Source organism: Eublepharis macularius, chromosome 4 (assembly GCF_028583425.1).
Source record: "Eublepharis macularius isolate TG4126 chromosome 4, MPM_Emac_v1.0, whole genome shotgun sequence".
Classification (NCBI taxonomy): Eukaryota; Metazoa; Chordata; class Lepidosauria; order Squamata; family Eublepharidae; genus Eublepharis; species Eublepharis macularius.
The window spans coordinates 70,518,615-70,541,091 of record NC_072793.1 but is presented as its reverse complement, the minus strand read 5'-3'; the positions used below and the strand labels follow the sequence as shown (position 1 = coordinate 70,541,091).

The 22,477-nt window shown below is 41.5% G+C and overlaps 1 protein-coding gene across 2 annotated transcripts in view; it reads right to left on the bottom strand.

Moving 5' to 3' along the window:
- Window positions 1-21,915, bottom strand: part of FNIP1 (folliculin interacting protein 1) — a 125,111-nt gene extending 103,196 nt beyond the window's left edge. For both annotated transcript variants that reach the window (XM_054976204.1, XM_054976205.1), the window contains exon 1: window positions 21,733-21,915. In XM_054976204.1, the coding sequence (XP_054832179.1) occupies window positions 21,733-21,827 (95 nt within the window). In that variant the 5' untranslated portion in view covers window positions 21,828-21,915. The remainder of the gene's footprint in view (window positions 1-21,732) is intronic.
- Window positions 21,916-22,477: the final 562 nt, after the last annotated feature.

Genomic DNA, 22,477 nt, shown 5'->3' with positions numbered 1-22,477 from the left:
AAGTGTAGCCTCATCTGGCTATGAAGAACAGATACAGGTGGGTTCAGAGGCAGAAAAGACATCTTTGTCACCAAAATGCTGCACCATGTAACTGAGGATAATTTAAGTTCAAAACAAGGTTTATTGTGCAACCTGAATAGGCCTAACAACTGCCACATCACTCAGTAAACCAGACTAACCCCATGCCAAAACTTTCTACTTTTTGTTTCCTGTCCTATCGTAGTATAGGGCAGGCACTCTTGTTTATAGCCGCTACTCACTCACCTTCCACTTCTTCTAAACATCAGAAGTTTAGATCAGCCTTTTTTACATTCCTTGATAAAACAGAATTTTAAAGATGCACATTCTTTAAGAAAATAAAACTGAAACAGAGGGCACAGTCCAGTTTAAGCATGTGTTCACATCTTTCCCACCAGGATTTAAAGTGCTCATCTCTAGCTGATATATGGTCTCAGGATGCATAATTTGAAAAGTATGATCTGGTTATATATTTATGCTGAATTGAGAATCACAATATTCTTCTAGCTGTGACATTCAGGAACATTTTGGCACAGAATTATAGACCCACAACAATTCCATAAGTCACTTAAGCAGTATTTACTATCACCAAGAGCACATGGCTTTCATCTAAAACAGCACTCCGTATCTAGTCCCCCAATATCCATGTGTGCCCCTTGAAACAAACAAGCCCAGAAGTGACATCACACTTTTCTAGGAATTGCTGGAAATGCTATGGCAAAACCAGAGTTTTCAGCGATTCCTGAAGAGGACTGGCATCAATTCCAGGAAAAAATCCAGAAGTGATGGCAGCTGTATCTAGAAATAGCTGAAATCTTTACAGTTTTACCCACAGAATTTTCAGCAATTCCTAGAGTGGTGTGATATCACTTCCAGGTTTTTCCCTGAACTGATGTCATACTTTCCAAATGGCCCTTTGTTTGTCAGGCCTAGAGTTGCCAGTGGTGGCAACCAGTGGGAAGAGTTGTGGGCAGTGACATGGGGGGGGCGCCACAATGCCAGCTGCAGCACCACATCACTTCTGGCAAAAACCCAGAAATGACATAGGTAATGGTAAAGCCATAGAGTTTCCAGTGATTCCTAGAGCTACCCTATGTCACTTCAAGGTTTTTACCAGAAGTGACATGGTACTGCATATGATGATACCATTTTAAAAAAATTCTCCTACCACTTTTGGAGACATGTCAGGCAACAGGAGGCAGCGGATCCCCATTCCCCACAGGAGGCTTGGCAGCCTTTGTCAGGCTGGACTTGGTAATCCTATATGACAACATGACTGGCAGAAAATGCACACTTCTATCTACCCCATAAAACAATAAAGAAGAAAACAAACTATATTGTATTATTGAGGAAGTGAAGAGTCACTAAACACAGAACTTCAGTTTTCAGAATCAGCCCTATGTTTTTGGTAACATCTAGTTAATAAACACAAATAAAAGTATTAGGCTGCTGGATCCTGAGTCAGTCCAACCAGCATTTCTATTGAAATAAATTTCTCTCCATACTATCATATGAATGATAGTAGTGGATCATGCCCCCCCACCCAAAGCAGCTGGCCTGGACACACAATTCTTATGAACGGTAGCTGCACTAACACTCAAGTTTTCCCCAGGGAACTGCTTGACTTTTTCTAGTTTCAGATTGATTAGGTGACCTGAAACCATTTCAAGGAAGATTAAAGTAAAATAGACACAAAAAGAAAGCATTTACTTTATATTTATTACTATATGTAGTACTAAAAAGAGCAGCCTGAATAGCTCACACTATCCTGAGCCTGCCAGAACTTGAAAATAAGCAGGGTTAGCCATAGTTAATACTTGGATGGGAGATTACCAAGGAAAACCACAGTTACTATGCAGAGAAAAGCAAAGGTTACCTCTGCTCATCTCTTCTCTAAAATCCTTGAGTCAGTTGTGGCTTGATGGCACTTTATTAGTATTAGTATTATTATTAACACTAACAACATTGGAACAAGCCAAGAACAAGTGACATCACACAGAAACCTTTCTGAGGATTCATAGCCAAGAACAAAATGCACCATGCAATCAGTCTTACAACATTCCAACAGCCCTGATCCAGAAGAACATTTATATAAGCTGGGAAGAACACTTAAAGGAGGACGCAAGCTTCATAGCCACTTTCCAGCATAACAGTAGAATCCTAAACAGACTCCTACCCTTTAACAGTTAACAGAAGTCAGTGGATTTAGAAAGATGTAACTGTTTCAGATTGCACTGAAATCATAATGTCAGAAAAGGATGGTCAATAGATAAATTTATGAAAAGTTGTCTGCTTCATAAACCCTTATTTGATATTTTTCCCTTTCCTTTCCTTTAATCTGATTAAAGATCTTTGACTAAAAGTCTTGAGTAGTAGAAACCCGTCTGTTAAGAAGCATCATTTAGACACAACAGGGTTAACCAATGAAAGAATCTTGCAACAGCAAAAGGTAAAATTTGGAGATGTCTGATAAAAGGAGTAAAACTAGATTATGATTAGACAAGGATAAAAAATTATCTAGATACTGCATTAAAGACCTATTTCTTAGGCTAACAGAAAGAGGAAACTCCAGCAAAATATGTATCAAAGTACTGATTTCCCCCTGGTAACAACGACAAAGGAAGTCTAGATAAGGAATCTTTCTTAACCTTCCCTTCATAACAGGAGTGGGCTGTGCATTCAAACGAGTTAATAAAAAAGCTCTAATATAATTTGGGGTCGTTAGATAAAAAGCATAAGAGAGCAATGATTTTGGTGGGGAAATACCCAAAAATAAAGAAGAACCCCACAGGCACGAGACCAAAATAATCCCTTTCTCAGATATTCTTCTTAATATTGGACTTAACAACTACAAGTTCCAAGCCCGGAATAATATCACAGTTTAATCCAATAAGATTAAGTTTTGTATTTAGAATCTTGGACCAAGAAGAAATATAAGAATCTGCTTTTAATAAGGATAAATTTCTGGAGTTTTTGTATTTTCCCATTCATTTTGTATTTTGGATCCTAAAAGATGCAGATCATTTATACCAGAAATTCTTCTGAGCTTTACACAGTGCAATGTTTGCTGTGTGGCTGATCTGCCTTACTGATGCTTACTTTGGATTATTTTATTACATGCTGTATTGAATGTTTTTGTGATCTATTTTAATTTGGTTGCTGTGAACTGCTCTATGGATGTAGGTAAGTTGCAAAACTGGATATAGGTATTTTAATAAAATAAAACAGTTGTATAATTACTATAAAACCAAGAAAACCAGACCTGATAATTTAGACTCAAGTTTTAACAGTTCTGTGGAAACCTTGCTTGAGAAAATAATATGAAACCACAGCTGACCACTTCAGTTAAGGATATTTAGCCAGTTTAACAGAAACTCAAAATAAAATTAATGGTATGGGTAAAACCCTGAATGAATTAAAATGAGAGTTTTGTCATGAACTTTAATGAGGACACAGGCATATACTTTGAAGTGATTTAAATGCTACGGTAAATGTCAGAAACGCATTGAATGCTGCTGACATCTTCCAGTAGTTTCTAACATTTTGAAACGACAGTTGGAAATGCTGGGAAATTGTCACTATTACTGGTAAACTTTGGCAGGGCCATAGCCCTTAAAGACGAGCAGTCTTCAGAAACATTCTAGGCCTAGTAACTTAAACACACTGCTGTATTTAGTTGCAATTTTTGTTATTTCATCTTGACTTGGCCTCCTAATATGCTCTTAGGGTCTTCCCCACCACAAAATGTCTGGATATGGCATTTCAAAGAATGATCAAATTTCACCCTTTGCTATGACTTATGATAAATATCAGTATTTATGAAGGTAAAATTTTAATCACCCAAAAGAAGACTGCGCATAAACATTTCAGGCAAATGTTAAGAATTTATAGACACATTCAGCACCATCTAATCTAATTAAGTCTCCTGCATTCCATCAGAAATCTGCTATAAACTGCAAGCTTGGCCCTGATAAAAGATATTAGGTTAATGAAGCTTTTCTAATTTTTTTCTAGTGTACCAACACAGCTACCAGTGATTTGTTGTTGGCTTCCGGGAGCGCATTTCTAGAACAATTACCATTTTTGGAATAAAACTCTTTTTGCATATAATCACTACCACTGCTTTTGCTATCAACAGTACCAGCTCCCTCAAAGCTATGTCATCAATACCTCTGGCTGCTTAGCAAGCTTGAGGCAGCTATGACTTTTGCAAAAGGAAGTCTTTTCTTCTTCAAGTCTGTCTCCTGAGCAACAGAATAAACTGTTTCTAAAGCTGCTGGGATCTGTTCTCAACAGATGTTAAGGTTTTCACATAAAAACTACTCTCTGTCTTCTCAGAAAAAGAGGCAGGATATTCCGTTTTCCTGTCCTACTGCTCCAGAACATTAACGGGGCTTTCCTGGCCATTTGAGGGCAGACAGGAAACCCCAATGAAACAGCTGGCACGGCTGCACAGCTGAAAGAAAACCAGAGGCACTACAAGGAGCCATTGATATGTCTGTGTTACGGGGTGCGGGGAGAGCTCAGAGGCAGGAACTGTTCAGATTGTCATTTCCCCCTGGGAGCTTTCAACACACACACCCCATTTTAAAATAGGGCCTTTCTGACACAATTCTTCTACACCTCTTCATTCTGTTAAAGCACCGTGTCACTTAAAATTATTTCACAATAAAAATGCTAATAAGCTAGAGTCTGTGGCATGAGCAGAATAAAACAATGAGGCTGCCAGACACAACACGAGGGAGGGAGGGAGCCAAGGAAGGCTTCTGGTATATGAGATACGGGGAAATGTGGGGATTTTGTAATTAAGGATAAGGAACTTCCCTTATGAATATTTTTGAATGTAATTTTACAAAGCGGGGAACATAAATTAGAAGCTGTTTCAAAAGGACAGAAGGGAAGAGAGAATTTATGAGAAGTTTGGCATAAAGCTGAATGATACTTACATATTATTTTATTCTACCATCTACATTTAACTGTGGTGCTATTCCTTCCCATGAGACAGAGGGTATGTGCTGTTCCCTACCAGCACAAGAATGCAGACAGCATGTCACTTTCATCTCATTAAATGGGCTTTTGCTCACAAAAAAGTAGGTTACAATAAATGTGTCTGTCTGTAAGGTGCCAAAATACTCATATTTTGACAGCATAACATAGCTCTCTAGACATGGCTCCAGTTAGCAGCCCTCTAGACATGACACTGGTAGCGATGGAAAGTGCTGTCAAGTCGTAGCCAACTTACGACAAACCTCTAACAGAGGTAGTTTGCCACTGCCTGCTTCTGCATAGAAACCCTGGTCTTCTTGGAGGTTTCCCATCTAATTAGTAACCAAGGCCAACCTTTCTTAGCTTCTGAGATCTGATAGGATCAGGCTTGCTTACAACCAATAAAATCAATACATATAGGAGTTGTCATGAGGGTGCTGGCTCTGATCCCTTCCCTGTAGCAAACCTACACTCATGGTGGGGGACAATGCTAGATTAGAACCTGGAATAACCAGGTTTGAATCCCTCCTCTGCCAGCCAGGTGACCTTGAACCTCTCACAATTTCTCAAATAAGTCATTGGCCGTTACCAGACGGCTTACCTGCCTCCGGAACGTTGCACCATCTTGCGGGGAAAACACGAAATATCGCGTTTTCTTGCGCGAGTTTTGCGTGACGTCACGCAAAACTCGCGCGAGAAAATGCGATATTTCGCGTTTTCCCCGCAAGATGGCGCAACGTTCCGGAGGCAGGTAAGCCGTCTGGAAATGGCCATTGTGAAGATAAAGTGGAATAGAGGAAAATGATATAAAACTAAATAACACTGAGTGTGACGTAAGAGCTTTGCACATAGAGCTTTAAGTGAATCATTTTATAATGTGGCTCTTCACATGCTTTTATCTGTGGAAATGCTCACAAAACCTTTCGTGAGCATCAAGGATATTCTACATGAAGTATGTAAAGTACACAGTAAATCCACAGTAAGAGTATTTCCATAAATTGCAGTAAAATTATGCCAATTTTCATGCTTTCAAAGCTACAAACCACATCCCAGTAAGTCCTATATTAAGGTCCCTCCTTGGATTCTAATGAGGACTGCTCCCAGTTTTTTCAGTACATTTTATACAGGGAGAACATTTGTGCTTCTTGAATGATCTGGAATCCACAGATATTTCCGCACACGTTGGATAATGCACTTCCAATCCTCTTTAGATCATTTGGAACAGATTTTTTTGTGCGCAGAACAAAAAATCCACCTCAGTTGATTGAAAGTGCATTGAAAGTGCAATATCCAACGTGTGCGGAATCAGCCCTGGATTCATAGTAATTATTCTATTATTTTCAAATTCTTAGTAGGATGACTTCTTTATATCCACTTCAACTTAATAACCTTATTTCATTAAAATATTTATTTTACATCCACTCTCTTTTCATCAAAACTATTGTCAAAGCATGCAAACACAATTTATTTTTAAATGCCACAGGTATGCACATAGTAAAAAACAGAATTATTCTATTACATTGTTATCCTGCTCTTCCTTGAAAAAGCTTGGGACAGGATACATTTTCCTCCATTTTCTTTAAACAACAACCCTGAAAGGCAGATCAGATTGAGAGAGACTATTCTGAGGAAGTCCAAGGTCAAACAGTGAGCTTCATGGCACAGTGGGGATTTGGACCAGGGGGCCTCCCTAGTCCTATTCCACTCACACTGGCTCTGTGTGAAATACTAGTTTATTCCCACTATTTGTACATAGGAATAGTAATGAGTTCTCATACCACACTTACAGTCTGCCTTTCTCTCCGAGACTCAAAGCAGTGCTCAACAGTTCGTTTTAAGTAGTCTTTAAAAACAAGGAAGAATCTACTTGGTGGTAGCTTGCCTGTGGTCTGATTTAGCTCCTTAAAGACAGTAGCTATTCTGAAGTAAAATTAATTTACTCCAAGGTGAATACCACACGCATAAAAATTAAAATGCATACTGCTAGATAAACTGAAGGCAGTGACAGCACTAGTTTCACAAAGTTATGTACACTGAGAGTTGTCAAGGCATCACATGCACCAGATTGCAAATTGCAGCTGCAATCGTATTTATAATCCAATCAAATATATGGATCTGAACTTTACATTGTAAGACTCAATCCCGCTATACTCATATAGCAACTTGTGGGACCCACAGATCCCAGCATTTTGGTAACTTGTCCCATTGCAACAAAGCTGGAATCACAATGACGTTGTGCCGTGCAAAGCTCTTATTTGGGTGACAGAACTGGTTTCAATCATGACTTTCATGGCACATCTTTGGCGTAAATTGCTTGCTGTGGTATTATGGCAATCGCCCAAACAAAGAAGACATTTGTCATGCCCATCAGATTGAGCCATCTTGGTTGCACAACTCGAACACTTCTTGAATAGAGCCTTCAAAGCCATGGATCTGAAGGCTCAAACTGATATCTATTGATCAGAGTTGAAGAGCTAGAGAAGAGACATCCTTCTTCTGTGGTGGCTACAGAAGAACTGAGGAGGGAGGGAGACACTTGTCCACCTTTTATATCCATGCTGGGGAGAAAAGTGCATGAAAAGGCTGGGCGAGCGTCTCGCGCCTTTAGGAGCTTTGGAATGTCTGTGGCTGGCCTGTGCAGACGCAGTTCCCATGTGGGACTGCACAGAAGACGTGATGATGAACTGGCAGATCCTTCTGCACATAATCTATTAGTGTCAGAGTTGCTCCAGATTTTCTGAGCAGGTGCAACTTTAGTCACTGAACGAAGCATCACAGGAATCTTCCATGCAACACAGTGAGGTGAGTTTTGACCAGAAGCTTCTCAGTTTACTGCTTATAACTCTTATCTGTTCGGTTCTTTAGATCAGTATACCCATCAGCACATTTGTATCTAAAGGTTTGGACAATAAAAGCCAATGATTTTACGCATAGCCACATTCTTATAATTCTCCAGATTATAGCACCGTAATATAGAACAATTAATACCACATCAGGATACTTCTTAAATGTATACAAAATTATTACTGATGGACACTACTTTACATAACACATGGTGGGCCCAAACCAAACTACATCCAAGTTTCTAACATTTCATGCTCAAAGATAAAAATGGTTTGTGACCATGACCTTCAATCTATTTAAGTCCCTACAAGAGCCTAAGAACAGAAGCATACAGAAAAAACTTGGACATTTATTGGTACTTGCTGATGAATGATAGGCAGAGTTGTAATATACTCATGGCTTTCAGTTCTGTTATGCCCTACTATTGTCCTATGAACTATCGAAAACAAGTCCCCACTTTCAGCAAAACCTGAACGGTAGCTATTGCAACCCAGTGGTTTAAAAATAAGACTTTGACTGCTGGGTGACCAAAGAGTTTTAGTGAAGCTCAGTTCATCCAAGAGCATAACAGAAGGGAGGAAGGGGAATGCAGCCATGGCATCTGGCACAACGCCACAGTGTTAAGCTACAGATGAAGTTTGGACTTACGTTATTATATCCTCCTCAGTTTCTTCATTAATCACCTAGAACAGGTGGCAGCTTGCTGGGATTTGGCTCCTGTTCTTGGCTACTATATATCAAACGTATGCAATTGCAGATGAACAAAATGAAAGGTACAGGAGCTTGTGGCAGCATTAAATTAAAGGTTAATAGTTTGAATGTCTCATCATGAAAACATGAATGCATCATTAAAAGCCTATGGAGCTGACAGAAGCTGAAATAGTCATTGGATCTTCCAGGAAAGAGAGGGCATTACAGCAGAAGCAGACTGCATGCAGTCCGTAAGCTATATGTGTCCATTAAACTCCATTCAGATGGGATGTGGCTATTCCATCCTAAGACTCCCAAATGTTAAACTTGCATACTCTTAGAAAAGAGTTTGGCAATACATTCCAAAAGTTCTAAAGTTGGGTCTAAATAGTACTTTCTTCTTTCAAATTTTTCCGCGTAAAAGGGGAATCTTGGAAACACGTCTGCCAACAGAGAGTTTCTGTTTATCTTCCTGCTACAGGTATGTGAGCCTGAATATGGGCAGAGATGTGGCCTTCTGGTAAGAGCAAAAGGACAAGAGCCAAAAGGGTTTCATCCCTCAACCAGGGGCCCAAACAACCCAACTCATTGGATCCAGGCCGACTGTTGTTGTTTGTCTAAAATGTATTTTTGTGTTTCTTTAAGCTGCTTTGAGTCCTTAATGGGGAGAAAAGTATGATAGAAATATATAAAGAAATACCCCCCCCCCAAGTTCCTAAATTAATTGCTCGTTTCTTTGGAAGGACTGACTTATTTTAAATTTGAGACAAAATGAGTTACATAGAATTTTTTTAAAAATCCTTGTTGCAGTCTGTTGCAGTCACAGCTTTACAGCACCTGCTCCACGTTTTGCAGGACTCTACGGTAAGATGCTGTCACTGGGTCCCTGTCCTGCATTTGTCCCTCTTCCTGCCCACTGCTCATTCATTTGTCCTTTCCCTTGGGACTGAATTTTCACCTCTGCCCAGAGAGAGAAGGTGAATGAGTTGCAGAAACAGCTGCTTTTCCTTACTCTCACCAGTGCTTGTCACTCGCTCAGCAAAAGCAGGGAAGCATCAATATTAAAGAGGATAACCGGGGGAGGGGTCCAAGGGTTGACAGTAGATGCCAAGATCAGGTGTAGGCTTTAGCAGGTCTCAACAATGCCAAGCCATTATGCTAGTCTGGAACTCTGAGCTTGGGGGAAGAAAAAGAGTCTCCCTGCCTACAAGCAACAAGAATCGGTAGGCTAGCTTTGAGAGCTGAGCCTATCCTTACTCAAAGGTGTTGTATTGAAAATGGACTTTTTAAAGTGCTCCCTGCAGCAATCCTGACCAACACTGCCCATTGCAATGATAACCGGCAAGATCAGACACTTAGAAAAGCCATATGGAGCCTTAATTAAGGCACTCTCTAGCTGCATAGTTAACTTCAGGAATGTTTCCAGTAGACAATTTGCCCACCATGGAACACCCAATCACACAATCCTGAACTAGTCTGCTTCCTTAAGAAGCAGTGGTAGAACACCTGATTCATCTGAAAAGCAGAACATGCCACAATCCAGACGTCATCTCTCTTGCCACACATGGAGGAAGACATATCACTCCAACAAATTAAAAGGAATGAGATTTCAGGACATCTAGAATGGTCGCCATCTTGAATGAACAGCCTGCAATGTTTTCAAGGCATATGGAAGGAGATGTGTTTATTTTAATTTGGAAATAATGGTGCTTGAAATAATGGAGAGAAAGAAAGAGAACCGTTGCAATATTCCAAGGGCTTTTTAAGTGGAAGATCACTTTTCAAAATAAGAGACAACACCAGGTAGGGAAGTATTTGTACTATGGAAGTTCTGCAATAATCACTCATAACATTGCTACTGAACTATGCTACTGAACTATGCCATCTGCTGTGGTCAAGCTCCTTATAGTTACATTATATAAAAAAGTACTATGTCTGAAATATCTGTCCCTTTCTAAGAACTACATCAAGACAGGACCCAAAGAAATAAGTGTCTACTTCTAGAGACAGTGGCCAACCAGTTGCTGTGGAGGGCCAACAATAGGTCACAAAGGCTGAGGCCTTCCCCTGAAATTGCCTTCTGGCATTGGTATTCAGAGATTAACTGCCTATGAATATGGACAACCCCCCTAACGTTATACATAAATGTGCTATTACTGTATATAACTTCAACTTTTATGCAAATGTAGGACCACCACCACCACCCTTTCTTGACACCACTTCTGGAAACAAGTATTCTTGTTTTTAGAAACCAGAGCTAGATCCTCACAAGTGGGGAGGGGGAGTCCCTTCAAAGTGGAATCTTTCTGTTTCAGTGGAGGTTTAGTGATTTTGTTTCCCATGCAAACTGAAAGCCTGATTTAATCAAATTTCAGCATGTCTTAGGACCAAGATTATCCATTATTTAGGCAGCCTGGAACATAAAATGGAGGAGGGGAGAACCACGTGTATTTCCTGAGTTCCTTGGAGGAAAGGCAGGATAAACATGTAACAGATATGCATGAGAACCACAGATACACTGCTCCTTCCTGTCTCCAGGACAAAGCAAAAGGCCCAGAAAAACAGAAACACCACATCTTATTATGATTTCTCATAACATCACCATTAACTCTCCATTTCTGACTGATTAATAATGCCATGGGAAGGAGCATGGCACGGGCTGCTTCCACAAGGTCCAGAATTTCTTACAATGCTCCAGGAGAGCAGGAAAGAAACATTGCTGTAGCTCCCATGCTACTAGTGTCACATCAATTCCAGATGTTCCCACTGATTTCTAGAGAAGGGGTTTAAGCATATACTGAACTCTCACATTGGGTAATGCTGGTCAACTTTTGATAGGACTGATGATTTTAAAATTTATTTCTCCAAAGTAATTAACTGTAAGAGTAAGGGAAATTAAGCCGGAAATTAAGTAGTTTTACACTGCCATCCTAAGCAGAGTAACTTCAGTCTAAGCCCACTAAAATCAACTCTTCTTAGGATCACACTGTTAGATGCAGGGTATGGATTTTAAAATACCTGGTTTAGAAGGACGTAATTCTGTTCAGGATTGTAGTTAGTGTAAAGCATTTTGAGAACTAATCCATATCAAGACATCTTGAAAACTCACTCAAAATTACTGGTTGCTTCCTGTTTTTGACTGACAAAACTCTGTACACCCTTCTTAAAATTACACTGATCATCACTCACAAAGATAAACTGATATATTTCATTCTTTGCTACATTACTGGGCAAATCGAGTGTAATCCCACTCAAAGTGATGGCCTTGCACCCAGCCCCCCCAGACAGGAACAAGTTTCTTCCTTGTGTTACACACAAACATGTGATGCTGTGAACACTCTGCCACGATGTGGCAATAGGAGAGATTATCTTGACTAATTATGAAACCATCCCGTCAGTTATTTTCCCCTCTTACAAATATATCCAGAAGCAGTTTTTAAAAAAAAAGCTAAGCTCAAGTGAAGTAAAAGAAAACTGAAGTTTATCCTCCAAGTCAACAGGCCAAGTTATCCAAGAAGGAAAAACTTGCAAAACTGAAGAAACATGTCTCTACTTCAGCTAAGCTCAAGAGGAACAGTGAAAAGTGAATCATTCCCTTTACTAAGGACTGAATCATTTCCACTGAGAAAGGAAAGCAATCCCAAAGGCGTATACTGAGGTAATGTTCCTCAAAAATGCACACATTGCTTCTCCACTTGATGCTAGTTCCATCAAATAGTAGTACTATCTGCCACCCATACATTATTCCAGGAAATCGCTTTAGATCAGACAATTTTCCATAAAGGAAAAGTGAAGAACAACCATTGTAATTATAACGGTTTTAGCAGTATATTCATATAAATTATCTCAGTAATCTTGACAACAAACACATGAAGTAAGCCAATATAATCATCCCACAATTCCTACAAGCAAAGAGAATTGTACATGTATACAATTTTATGAGCAAGGATAGGCTCTGTTCTGACCCTTCAGATCCTCATGCATGCAGTCTTGCTCTCCCCCTCCATGAAGGTTAGGCCCCACCGCCAAACTGCCAGGAATTTCCAAAACTGGAGTTGGCTCCCCTTCCCTCCATGCATTGAAATTATGCCAGATGAGGACTTCAGAAACTTCTACCATTATCACAATTTCTTCCAGCTCTGCGTCCAACATTTACGTCTTCATGCCATACTGTTCCCAGCACCAAGAGTTGATAGCCCTACTAATAGCCTGTTCTATACATGTATGCTCAGAAGTAAACACCACGTAAGTTAACACAGAATTACAACCAAAGGTTTTCAAGAACACTCCCAGAAATGGAAGCTGCTATCCTAAAGTCAAGGAAGGTCTTTGTATTCCAGCATCTCATAATGTCAACCCAGCTAAGGGTTCTGAAAAGGAAAGGAGCCATCTTAGCAAGGCCCTTTCAAGTCCCTCACTGTACAACTTTTTCTCCCTCCTTGGCACCATAATACACCTATACAAACAGAGCACCTGGCTTAGTTCCCACAGTGGAAGCAAAGGAATGGAATGTATAGTGTGAGGAAACTACTGCAAAGAAAACTCCCCAAAGCCTCAAAGATCAGAAAACAGGTGAAAAGTTGACATTCAGTCATAAGAAATATCTCAGATTAGAAGACAAAGCGTACCAAAGAGGTTCACTTTAATTAAACAAACACTGCATAAGAACAGTTAAAATATATGCCCTGCTCCCAGGTCCTGTATGACTTTCTGCAATGTTCCAGAACTGCAAAAGAGGAACCATACTATTTGCTCTTTTAGCTTTGTCTCCTTTTGAAAGAGCTTTATCTCTGAGAAGGAGAAACAACTGAAGAAATTTAATAGAGACTGAATGCTCCAAAGGTGGGTCAAACACATCTTAGTGAATCACACACACAGCTTCAAGACAAGGAAGTGATCACACATAGAACACAGAGACACAGTCACACAAAAGAACAAACTCATGATCATTAGAATGTACAGCAGCCTACAAACTTGATTAAAAAGAAAGGATTACAAGAAGTCAAAGAATCTATCCAAAGTAAAGATTAGTTGTATAAAATTACTTGATAGAAAAGAGTCCAGTAGCACCTTTAAGGCTAACCAACTTTACTGTAGCATAAGCTTTTGAGAATCACAGTTCTGATAATGGGATCAGTTTGCTTCTGATAATGAAATCAGTTACGTCTGATAATGAGATAACCATTCATAGTCCCTATTCAATCCAAGCCTGATTGAGTCAAATTTACATATGAATTCCAATTCAGCAGCTTCCCCTTGGATTCTGTTTTGAAAGGTTTCTGCCCTTGATGGAATGTCCTGATAGACTGAAGTGTTCTCCCACTGTTTTCTGGATGTTGCCATTTTTAATGTCAGATTTGTGTCCATTTATTCTTTTGCGCAGAAGTTAGCTGGTTTGTCCAATGTACAGAGCAGATGGACATTGTTGGCACATGAGGGCATATATCACGTTGGAGGATGAGCAGCTGTAAGAGCCAGAGATAGTGCAGTTGACACCATTGGGTCCTGTAATTGTATTTCCTGGGTAGACATGAGGGCAGAGCTGGCATCTGGGTCTGTTGCAGGGTCTGGTGCCTGTGTTGGTGACTCTGCTAGCTGATTCATGGTTGTAGGTGAAAAGTCGTTTAAGGTTGGGGGAGCTGTCTGTAGGCAAGGAGAGGTCTTCCACCCAGGACTTGTGAGAGTGAGGCATGTAGGTCACTGATGATACGTTGGATGGGTTTGAGCTGGGAACTGTAGGTGACAACCAGTGGTGTTTTTTTGTTAGTTCCTTTAGGTTTGTCCTGGAGCAGGCTGTTTCTGTACACTAGTCTGGCTCTGTCGATTTGTTTCCTCACTTCATTAGGTGGGTACTATAGCCCCAAAAATGCTTGTTGTAAATCTCTTAAGTGGGAGTCCTGATCAAGAGATTGGAGCAGATACGATTGTAACGTAAGGCTTGGCTGTAGACAATCGACCAAGTGGTATGTTTAGGGTGGTAGCTGGAGGCATGTAGATATGAGTATCCGTCGGTGGGTTTCCGGTATAAGGTGGTATTTATCTGTCCAAGAAATTACTTGGTTTCACTTTTCTGGCAGCAAGAAGTATGTTAAACCCCATGTTTTCTAATTCCTAATTACATTCACATCTAGGGGTACACAATTGGGGTTTCCAATTTGGGTAAAATACCCGAATCAGACCCTATTTGCAAAGATTCGGGAGTCGGGACTTCCGAATCGGGCCCTGCACGCAGGACTCTATTTGGAAACCCCAAATTAAAGCTTCCCGAAGCAATTGGTATTGCTTCAGGAAGCTTCGGGCCAACAATTTAAATGCTCTTCCTTGCCCCTGCAAAGCAGCAGGGAAAGGGGCATTTAAAGAAGTCTACGCTGGCTATTTCACCCAATGGGAGGAAGCTCTCTCTGCCTCCCTCCCATTGGGTGAAATAGCCAGCTTGGAGTTTTTCAAAGCTCAGAACAGGGCTTTTCATTGGGTGAAATAACTGGCTTGGACTTTTTCAAATCTCAGAGCAGGGCTTTTCAGCACTGCTCTGAGCTTTGACAGTAGCCAGGCTGGCTATTTCATCCAACGGGAGGGATACAAAAGGAGCTTCCTCCCACTGGGTGAAATTGCCAACTTGGAGTTTTTCAAAGCTCAGAGCAGGGCTTTTCAACACTGCTTTGAGCTTTGAAAGTTTTCAGGCTGGCTTTTTCACCCAATGGGATGAGGGAAGAGGGAGCTCCCTCTTCCCTCCTCCCATCGGGTGAAAAAGCCGAGGACTCCTGCTGTGATCTTCTGTATGCTCCAAATTTTTACAGAGCAGGAAACCCACATATTTTCTCTGTGCACACCCCTATTCACATCTATGAGGTTTATTAAAGGGTACTTGTTTTGTGCTTGCTCAGAGTACTACACCAGCAGAAAATACACTATGATATTCCCCAATATGGAATACTGATAAGTAGATGGAAGACTGCAATGAGTCACAGAAGCAATGTAAATAAAGGAATCATAGGGTAAATACTGCATTTTCCCCAGAGAAGAAAAACCCTAAGGGCTTTGGTGACTGTCACAGACTACTGGCTGTAAATCAGTTGCACAAGTTCAACTGGAATTTCTCCCAGTTAAATATAAGTTAAGACTGAAGCCTTGGGGCCAAACTACACATGACATTAGGGTTCCAGGAAAGGACCTTCCAACATGCTTTAAGGCACTAAAGAGCAGCCACAAGGAGAGCCCCAAAATGAATTATAGTCATGATTTTGGGGGAGGTGGCTATAGCTCTTCCACTCTACGTACATTGGTTCCTGGATCAAAAATGACACTCCTGGGTTGCTTCTTGTCCTGATAAGGGGGAAGGGGGGGAGCCCATATGTTAGCATTTCTAGGACCCAAAACCATGTTGTTATTCAGTCATGAACACATGAAGTGCAAGGCTTTCCTTTAGAGATGGGCACAAACTGAAATATGAACCAAAATTAAGCATGAACCAGGCTGGTTCATGGTTCGCGAACCAGCGGTTCGTCAGATCCCATTTCTGACGAACTGCCACGAACTTTAGGCTGGTTCGTTTGGTTCATTTTTTGGTTCGTCATTGCAGACAGCCTGGTGCCAATCAATCAGTTTCCTAGGCAACAGGGGATGTACTTCCTGCAGACCTTATGCTGACCCGGAAGTGAACTTCTGCTGGCACGGAAGTGATGATTTTTCTGACCTGGATGTGACATTTTCACGAACCAGGGGCAGGTTTGTGAAAGTTTATGGTTCATGAAATTTGACAAACCACGAACCACATGATTCGTTTTTTTCCAGTTCATACCCATCTCTATTTTTTTTTCTGGCAGTATGCATTGGTACATTGTACCAGCACCTTTTTCTATAGTACTGGCATCTCTTTCAGTTGGCAAGCTTGGGCCTCCAAGGTGGCAACCATCATAATACTGACTGTTTTTTCAAAGAAAAAAGCACTAAGTTAGACTATTAGTCTATCAAGATCAGTATTGTCTTCTCTGACTTGCAACAGTTCTCGAAGGACTCAGGCAGAGGTCTTTCATATCATCTGCTACTTGATACTTTCAACTAGAGGTGCCAGCACTTGAATCTGGGGCCTTCTACATGCAAAGCAGATGTTCTACAATTGAGACATAGCACCTCCCAACTGACCATGATCCCTCCCAGAACTCATGATACTCCAATGTCTCATGTTGTCTGCATCTTAGATCCTAAAATATTTGGTGGGCTACCTTCTGCCTCTGTGAAACTTTCTCTGAACCACTCTTGTGAAATAGAAGTCCATAAGCTCACAATACTCCATCTCCAAGAGAAAAGAACAATAGTGGAAAGGGGGGTGTATGTCAAAGAACAAAACACATTTTTAGCGGGTAAATACTCTTTCCCAGGGTAACAAGCTGCCCCCAGTTCTCTCTAGCTAACCCTAAGCTTAGAGACCAAAGGAACAAATTCTTCAGCCCTTTCAGCTGTTAATTGAGAAGTCAGCCCTGCAAAGTAGGATGCCTGCAGAATGAGTGCCACAAAAAAGAATTATCTGGTAGCTGAAGCCAATCTGGCCAAAGTACTGGATTCAGAGCCAAAACTCAGTAACACTACAACATATGATTAATGAAGTTTATTAAGGATTGTGCAAAGGATTACAAATATAGATATTGTGCAAGGCAGGAAAGAAAATAATAAATTCTAAATAACTACTCTAACAGTGCAATCCTAAGAAGAGTTACTCCAGTCTAAGTCTATTGAAATCAATGGGCATAGACTGAGCTAACTCTTCTTGGGATTGCACTGTAAACTACTCAACAGGCTTTGGTTACCTAACCCAGATGTTACCTCTTCAGGTCAAACCAAAGAAGTCCAATCAGAACTCTTAAGTCCAGTCTCAAAAAGTCCAGGAACAAAATGGCTTATAGCTGACACTTTAAACCAGTAGCCAGTTCGAGAGCTCAGGATGGCCTGGAAGTAAAAACCAAACTGAAGACCTTTCTTTATCTCATATTGCCTGCAACATGGCATGATCCTGCTGAACCAACCAGGGCACTGCTCAGACACATGACCACATCCCTCTGCAGCTGAAATGTGTTCCCAGTCAGAGTAACCTGCCCCACCAGTGTCCAAAGAGCCTCCCTCAGGTACCTGACCTGGAAGGCTTTTGGTCTACACAATCTCATCTGCACCTGTGCGCTATGGTTCTGTCTCCAACTTCATCTATCTGGGAACTTCTAGCTCAAAGTTACAGTAAGTTTCCAGAGATTTCTCTTCTGTGGCCCAGCTAGGCCCAAAAGCCTGAACCACAGTTTTGAAAAGCAAAGAAAGGGGTTAAGACAGGCCAGTTTCTTGACAACAGGACAAGGGGATCAGAAAAAATGCCGTTGCCTCGTTTCCCAACAGCTTCCCAATTAAAAGCCCAGAAAATGAGCATGCAGTTGTAGAAGGGACTTCAGTAGGTTGCAACACAGCATGCTTGTGTGGCACATTTTGGCTGTGTGGCACAGGTTTAGAGTAGATGGGACATGCTGGTAAAACAGAGGCTTATAGTGTAATCCTAAAAAAAGTTAACATCCTTTTAAGTCCATTAAAGTTAATGGGCTTAGAAGGGTGTAATTCTGCTCAAGATTGCAATGCTATACTCTAAAGAAAGCAGTTGGAAAAGATGGTATGAAAAGGTTTAAACGAAAACAGAGTTCTGCTGCTTTGGACACTCTCCATGCTCTTTCTGGCTTCATTCACACTTGTCCACTGAGATCTGGCCAGCGATTCCACACCTTGTAGCAGTGGCTGTTTTCTGAAGCACCTCCAGAGCCTGCTAAGCAACTCTTCCTACAAATGCTCTACCAAGATTCCCACCTGCTACTTTCCCCTATTCTTAGCATAGCTACACACGTGTAATATTGCTGATAAAATTTACACCCATCTACTGAGATCTAATCAACAGTTGCCATTGCCTTTTCACTGAATGTTACTCAAATGACACAATAAACCTCTGTTTGTGCTCACCATTAACATAGCTTGTTCTTATACTCATGTCCCTTCATATATACAGTGCAATTGGAAGCTTCTGGTTTCAGAAACCTTGAATTGAACTCCAATTTGTCATGAGGCCAGGTGCCTGGGCAAACTGGCCTTTGTTTCTTCCCTGGATGGTAATCCAGAATGCTAACCAGAGATGCAGTCCCCAAGGTACTGAGACCCAAGGTACATTTGATTGATGCCTTCTGAGTTCTTCTGAAGAACCTTCGGCTTCAATAAGGAAACTCATGACTGACTTAATGGTTTGGGAAAGAAACAAATGGGCACTGGGAAATCCATTCTGGGGCACCATGGTGGTGCCTATGGATGCTATGTTAGGGGTAAACATCATAGAGGATGACTCACAAACACAGTGTTCCAGAGCGAACTACTGTTATTGTATTGTTTTAAATATGTTAATTATTGAATATATTCATTATTGTCATATATGTATTTACTGATTATTGTTACGAGGCACCTTGATCCCTGGAGAAAGTGGGATACAAACCTTATTATAAAAATAATCAAGAGAGAATTAAGCCTTTTAAAGTTGTTTAACTTTGGTTAAATTGCAGCCAAAATAATATACGCTTTCCTATCATCACTGTGCTTTTAAAAAAAAATGTTTTGTCATAGGTCACAAAGAAATTATTCCCAACCTGCTAAAAACTTCCTCAATGTTACACCTTAGCATAAAAAAGAAAAGACTTTGAACAGCTTATATCTTGATACAATGCATAAGCATTTTTTCTATTTGTCAGGATTCATATTTTGACTTGATATAGAAAATCGTTGTGCCCTCCAAGGTGAAACCCAACTTAAAACAAGTGAGGGGAGGCGGTGTGTTATCATAGAGGTGGTAACACAAAACCAGTTAGAATATTTAAGCCTTCTCCAGGTGAGAACAATTCTTTGTCAAATTTGCTTATAAAACACAGAGGACTTGGGACCACTTAGCAGTTCTTCAAACCAAACAGGTAAGTACCAAGATGGCAATGGAAACAGATGTTGAGTTCATCTGTACATTATATGTGCATGTAAGTCACAATATGTGCCTATCATTTCCACAGACCAGGTAAAATCAGACTAACACGGCTAATTTCTCTGCATCACAGACCAGGTAGATGCCAAACTTCATTTGTGCTGATGCTTATCCCACAGCATTACTCTAAAATTGTTATTGTCAAATCAAGGAAGAAATATCTGTTAAAAGCTGAAACCCCTTAACTTTTTAAAGCAAAGGACGTAATTCTCAGGAGATGTAAACGACCCAAAATATTTAATCAGCATGATGTTAGCTAGCTTTTAATTCAACACCCTGTCCTTGCCCCAGTCTGCTCCAATAAAAGTTTTACTGATAGAATACGGCAAGAGTGACAGGTTATGAACTGGTGTCAATGCTCAATGCAAAGTAATAATCTGCTAGTGTTTAAAATTAAAGGGTGCTGATCCATGGCTCTGCACAATAGCCCTGGGGCACTATATTTTGTTTTGACATATAATCAAGCTGAAGGAGATAGTTACACAATCAGTAAAATGTCTAACAATTAGACGTTGTGGGAATAGCAAAATCCGTATCAAAGTGAGCTGAGGAGAAATACCTAGCTAGCAGCTTCCCAGATTTGAATGTTATCTCATGCAATTTAAGCAAATGAATGCAGATCAAGTGAATTCTATTACATCTACTTTCTTGGTAGTAAATTCATACTATGTAATTAATTCTTGCTGTGGCTGCTCCGGACCTCTATATTATTCAATTGCAATTCTACAAAACCTGTATAAACCCTTTTTGTACAGCCAAAGGACTCTGTGGATTCCCTCAGAGACAAATGCCACTGAATTCATTGAGATTTGCTCCCAAATAACTATGTACAAATTGAAATGAGTGCAACTTGCATCCAAGAAACATGCACTGAATCAAGCTGCCCTCCAAATTCCAGAACCATTTTTACAAGTTACATATGGAAAAGCTTTGAGTGATTTTCTGACCCCAGTACTTAAATTTTTATGGAGTTAACCAATTCAGTTCCTACCTCACCCCCTTCCTCAAATACAAATGACATGGTGACTGTGTGACAAGATTCAGATTGTCATCAAATAAAATGAGATGTAAATCATACAACCCAATTGGTGGGATTTTTACCATGGCATATATTTAACCTTTTAAAAATTTGTAAAAGCAAAGTGAATGAGAAGCAGAAAGACCTTTTGGACAAGCATCTTTGGCTTGCAGACTTTTATTGGGTGCCTTCGCTTGGCCAGATTGGGTTGTGTGCAGCAGGATCTTGACGGGCTTCTCTGGTAACCCTACACTCTGGCAGCCACGCAGTTCCCTTTTCTGTCCCTCCTTAACATTTAAGGTGGCACTTACCAGATGCAAAACCTTCCCTTTCCATTTCAGGGCAGCCAAAAGAACTGGCATCTTTTCTTTTGAATGTGGATCAATTCAATTCACCATATCAAAGCTTTAACCAACACAAAGAAAGAAACGAGGCCGCGCCCTGGGAAAGTGGCCGGAGACCGGTCTCCCCCGCCCCGCCACTCCACCCTCCACCCCCAGCAGCAAAGGCGAAGACTTAGAAAGAAGCCAAGTAGGGGAAGTGGCTCGTTTGGGGGTCGTTTCTCTTTTGCAAAGCTCAGGAAAGTGATGCAAACTCGATTCTGCACAGCCATGCACACACGTGACGGCCGTACAGGGAAACAGGGGAGGGGGGAGTCCCCAGAAAAAAAGACACAACGTTGCACGAAGTTTTGACGCATGGCGAAGACACACATCCGTGTGATTTCCGCCTGGAAAGAAGATCGGCTGTGTGGCCAAGGCAGGCTATGCCAAGAGAGCTCTCCCGCCTTCTCCGGGGAAGAGGGGAGGTGGGAGTGAAAGTAGCTGAGAGAGAAACAGGCTGACAAAGGGTGCTCTGACTCTCGAAAGCTCATACCCTGGAAATTTAGTTGGTCTTTAAGGTGTTACTGAACCTGGATCCTGCTCTTGGGCTGACCCAGAGTCTCTCTCAAGTTAGCCAGTGGAGCACAGGGAGAGTTCATCCTCTGAACTAGAGCTTGCATGGAAATCGGAAGAGCTTAGGCAAGCGGCATAAGCCCCCGAACGCATCCCAGCGAGAAAAAGAACGGGTCGGTCCCCCAGTCTGGCTGCTTGCTTGCCTGCCAGCCAGCCCTGCCGCCCTTTCCCAGTGTCCCTACCTGAAGACGCACTCCTCCTTGAGGTCTCTGCAGGGGGAAATCAAGCCGTTCTTTTTGCTGAAAAGCTTCTGCAACAAAGTGGGTGTGGGTGGCATTTTGGGCGGGCGGGTGCTGCTCTGTTGCCCCACCGGAGCCCCAGTCTCGGCACGCAGCTGGGGCAGCCAGCTAGTTCCGCGAACCCGACTCCATTCGGTGTGACAGTCATATGACAAAAATTAATCACTCGGAGCAGCCACGGCAGAAGAGGCTGGGAGGGAGAGGGGCAGGGGCGGGGTTTCGCGCGGGTTCCCCGGCTGGGGATTGGCGGAGAAGCCAAGGCCACGTGGTGAATACGGTGATCCCTGCTTGGCTTGGCCGAGCCGCGGCGTTGGGGATGTTTTGGTGCGCGAAAGAAGAGGGGGAAGGGGAAGTGCGAAGGCAATCCGGCCGCTCCCTCCCGACGCCCGCGAGTTCACCCCTTGGAAGAAAAGGAATGCTGGGCGCAAGCGAAGAAGGGAAACACACCAAATCCAGGCCCGGGCGGGTTTTTCTTTAAAACTAGAATCCCCACCTCGGGCGCCTGCCAACTTGGAAATGGGATTCTGTTGTTGCCCCCGCTCCCCTCTCCGAATAATCGCTATAGAATGATCTATAAAATAATCGTTTTATTTTTATTTATAAAATAAATAAGCCGGGCCTAAATGTCCTTTGCAAGGAACCTGCAATGAAAATATTCTTGGATTTCTTCTCGGCACTCTTGCCCTCT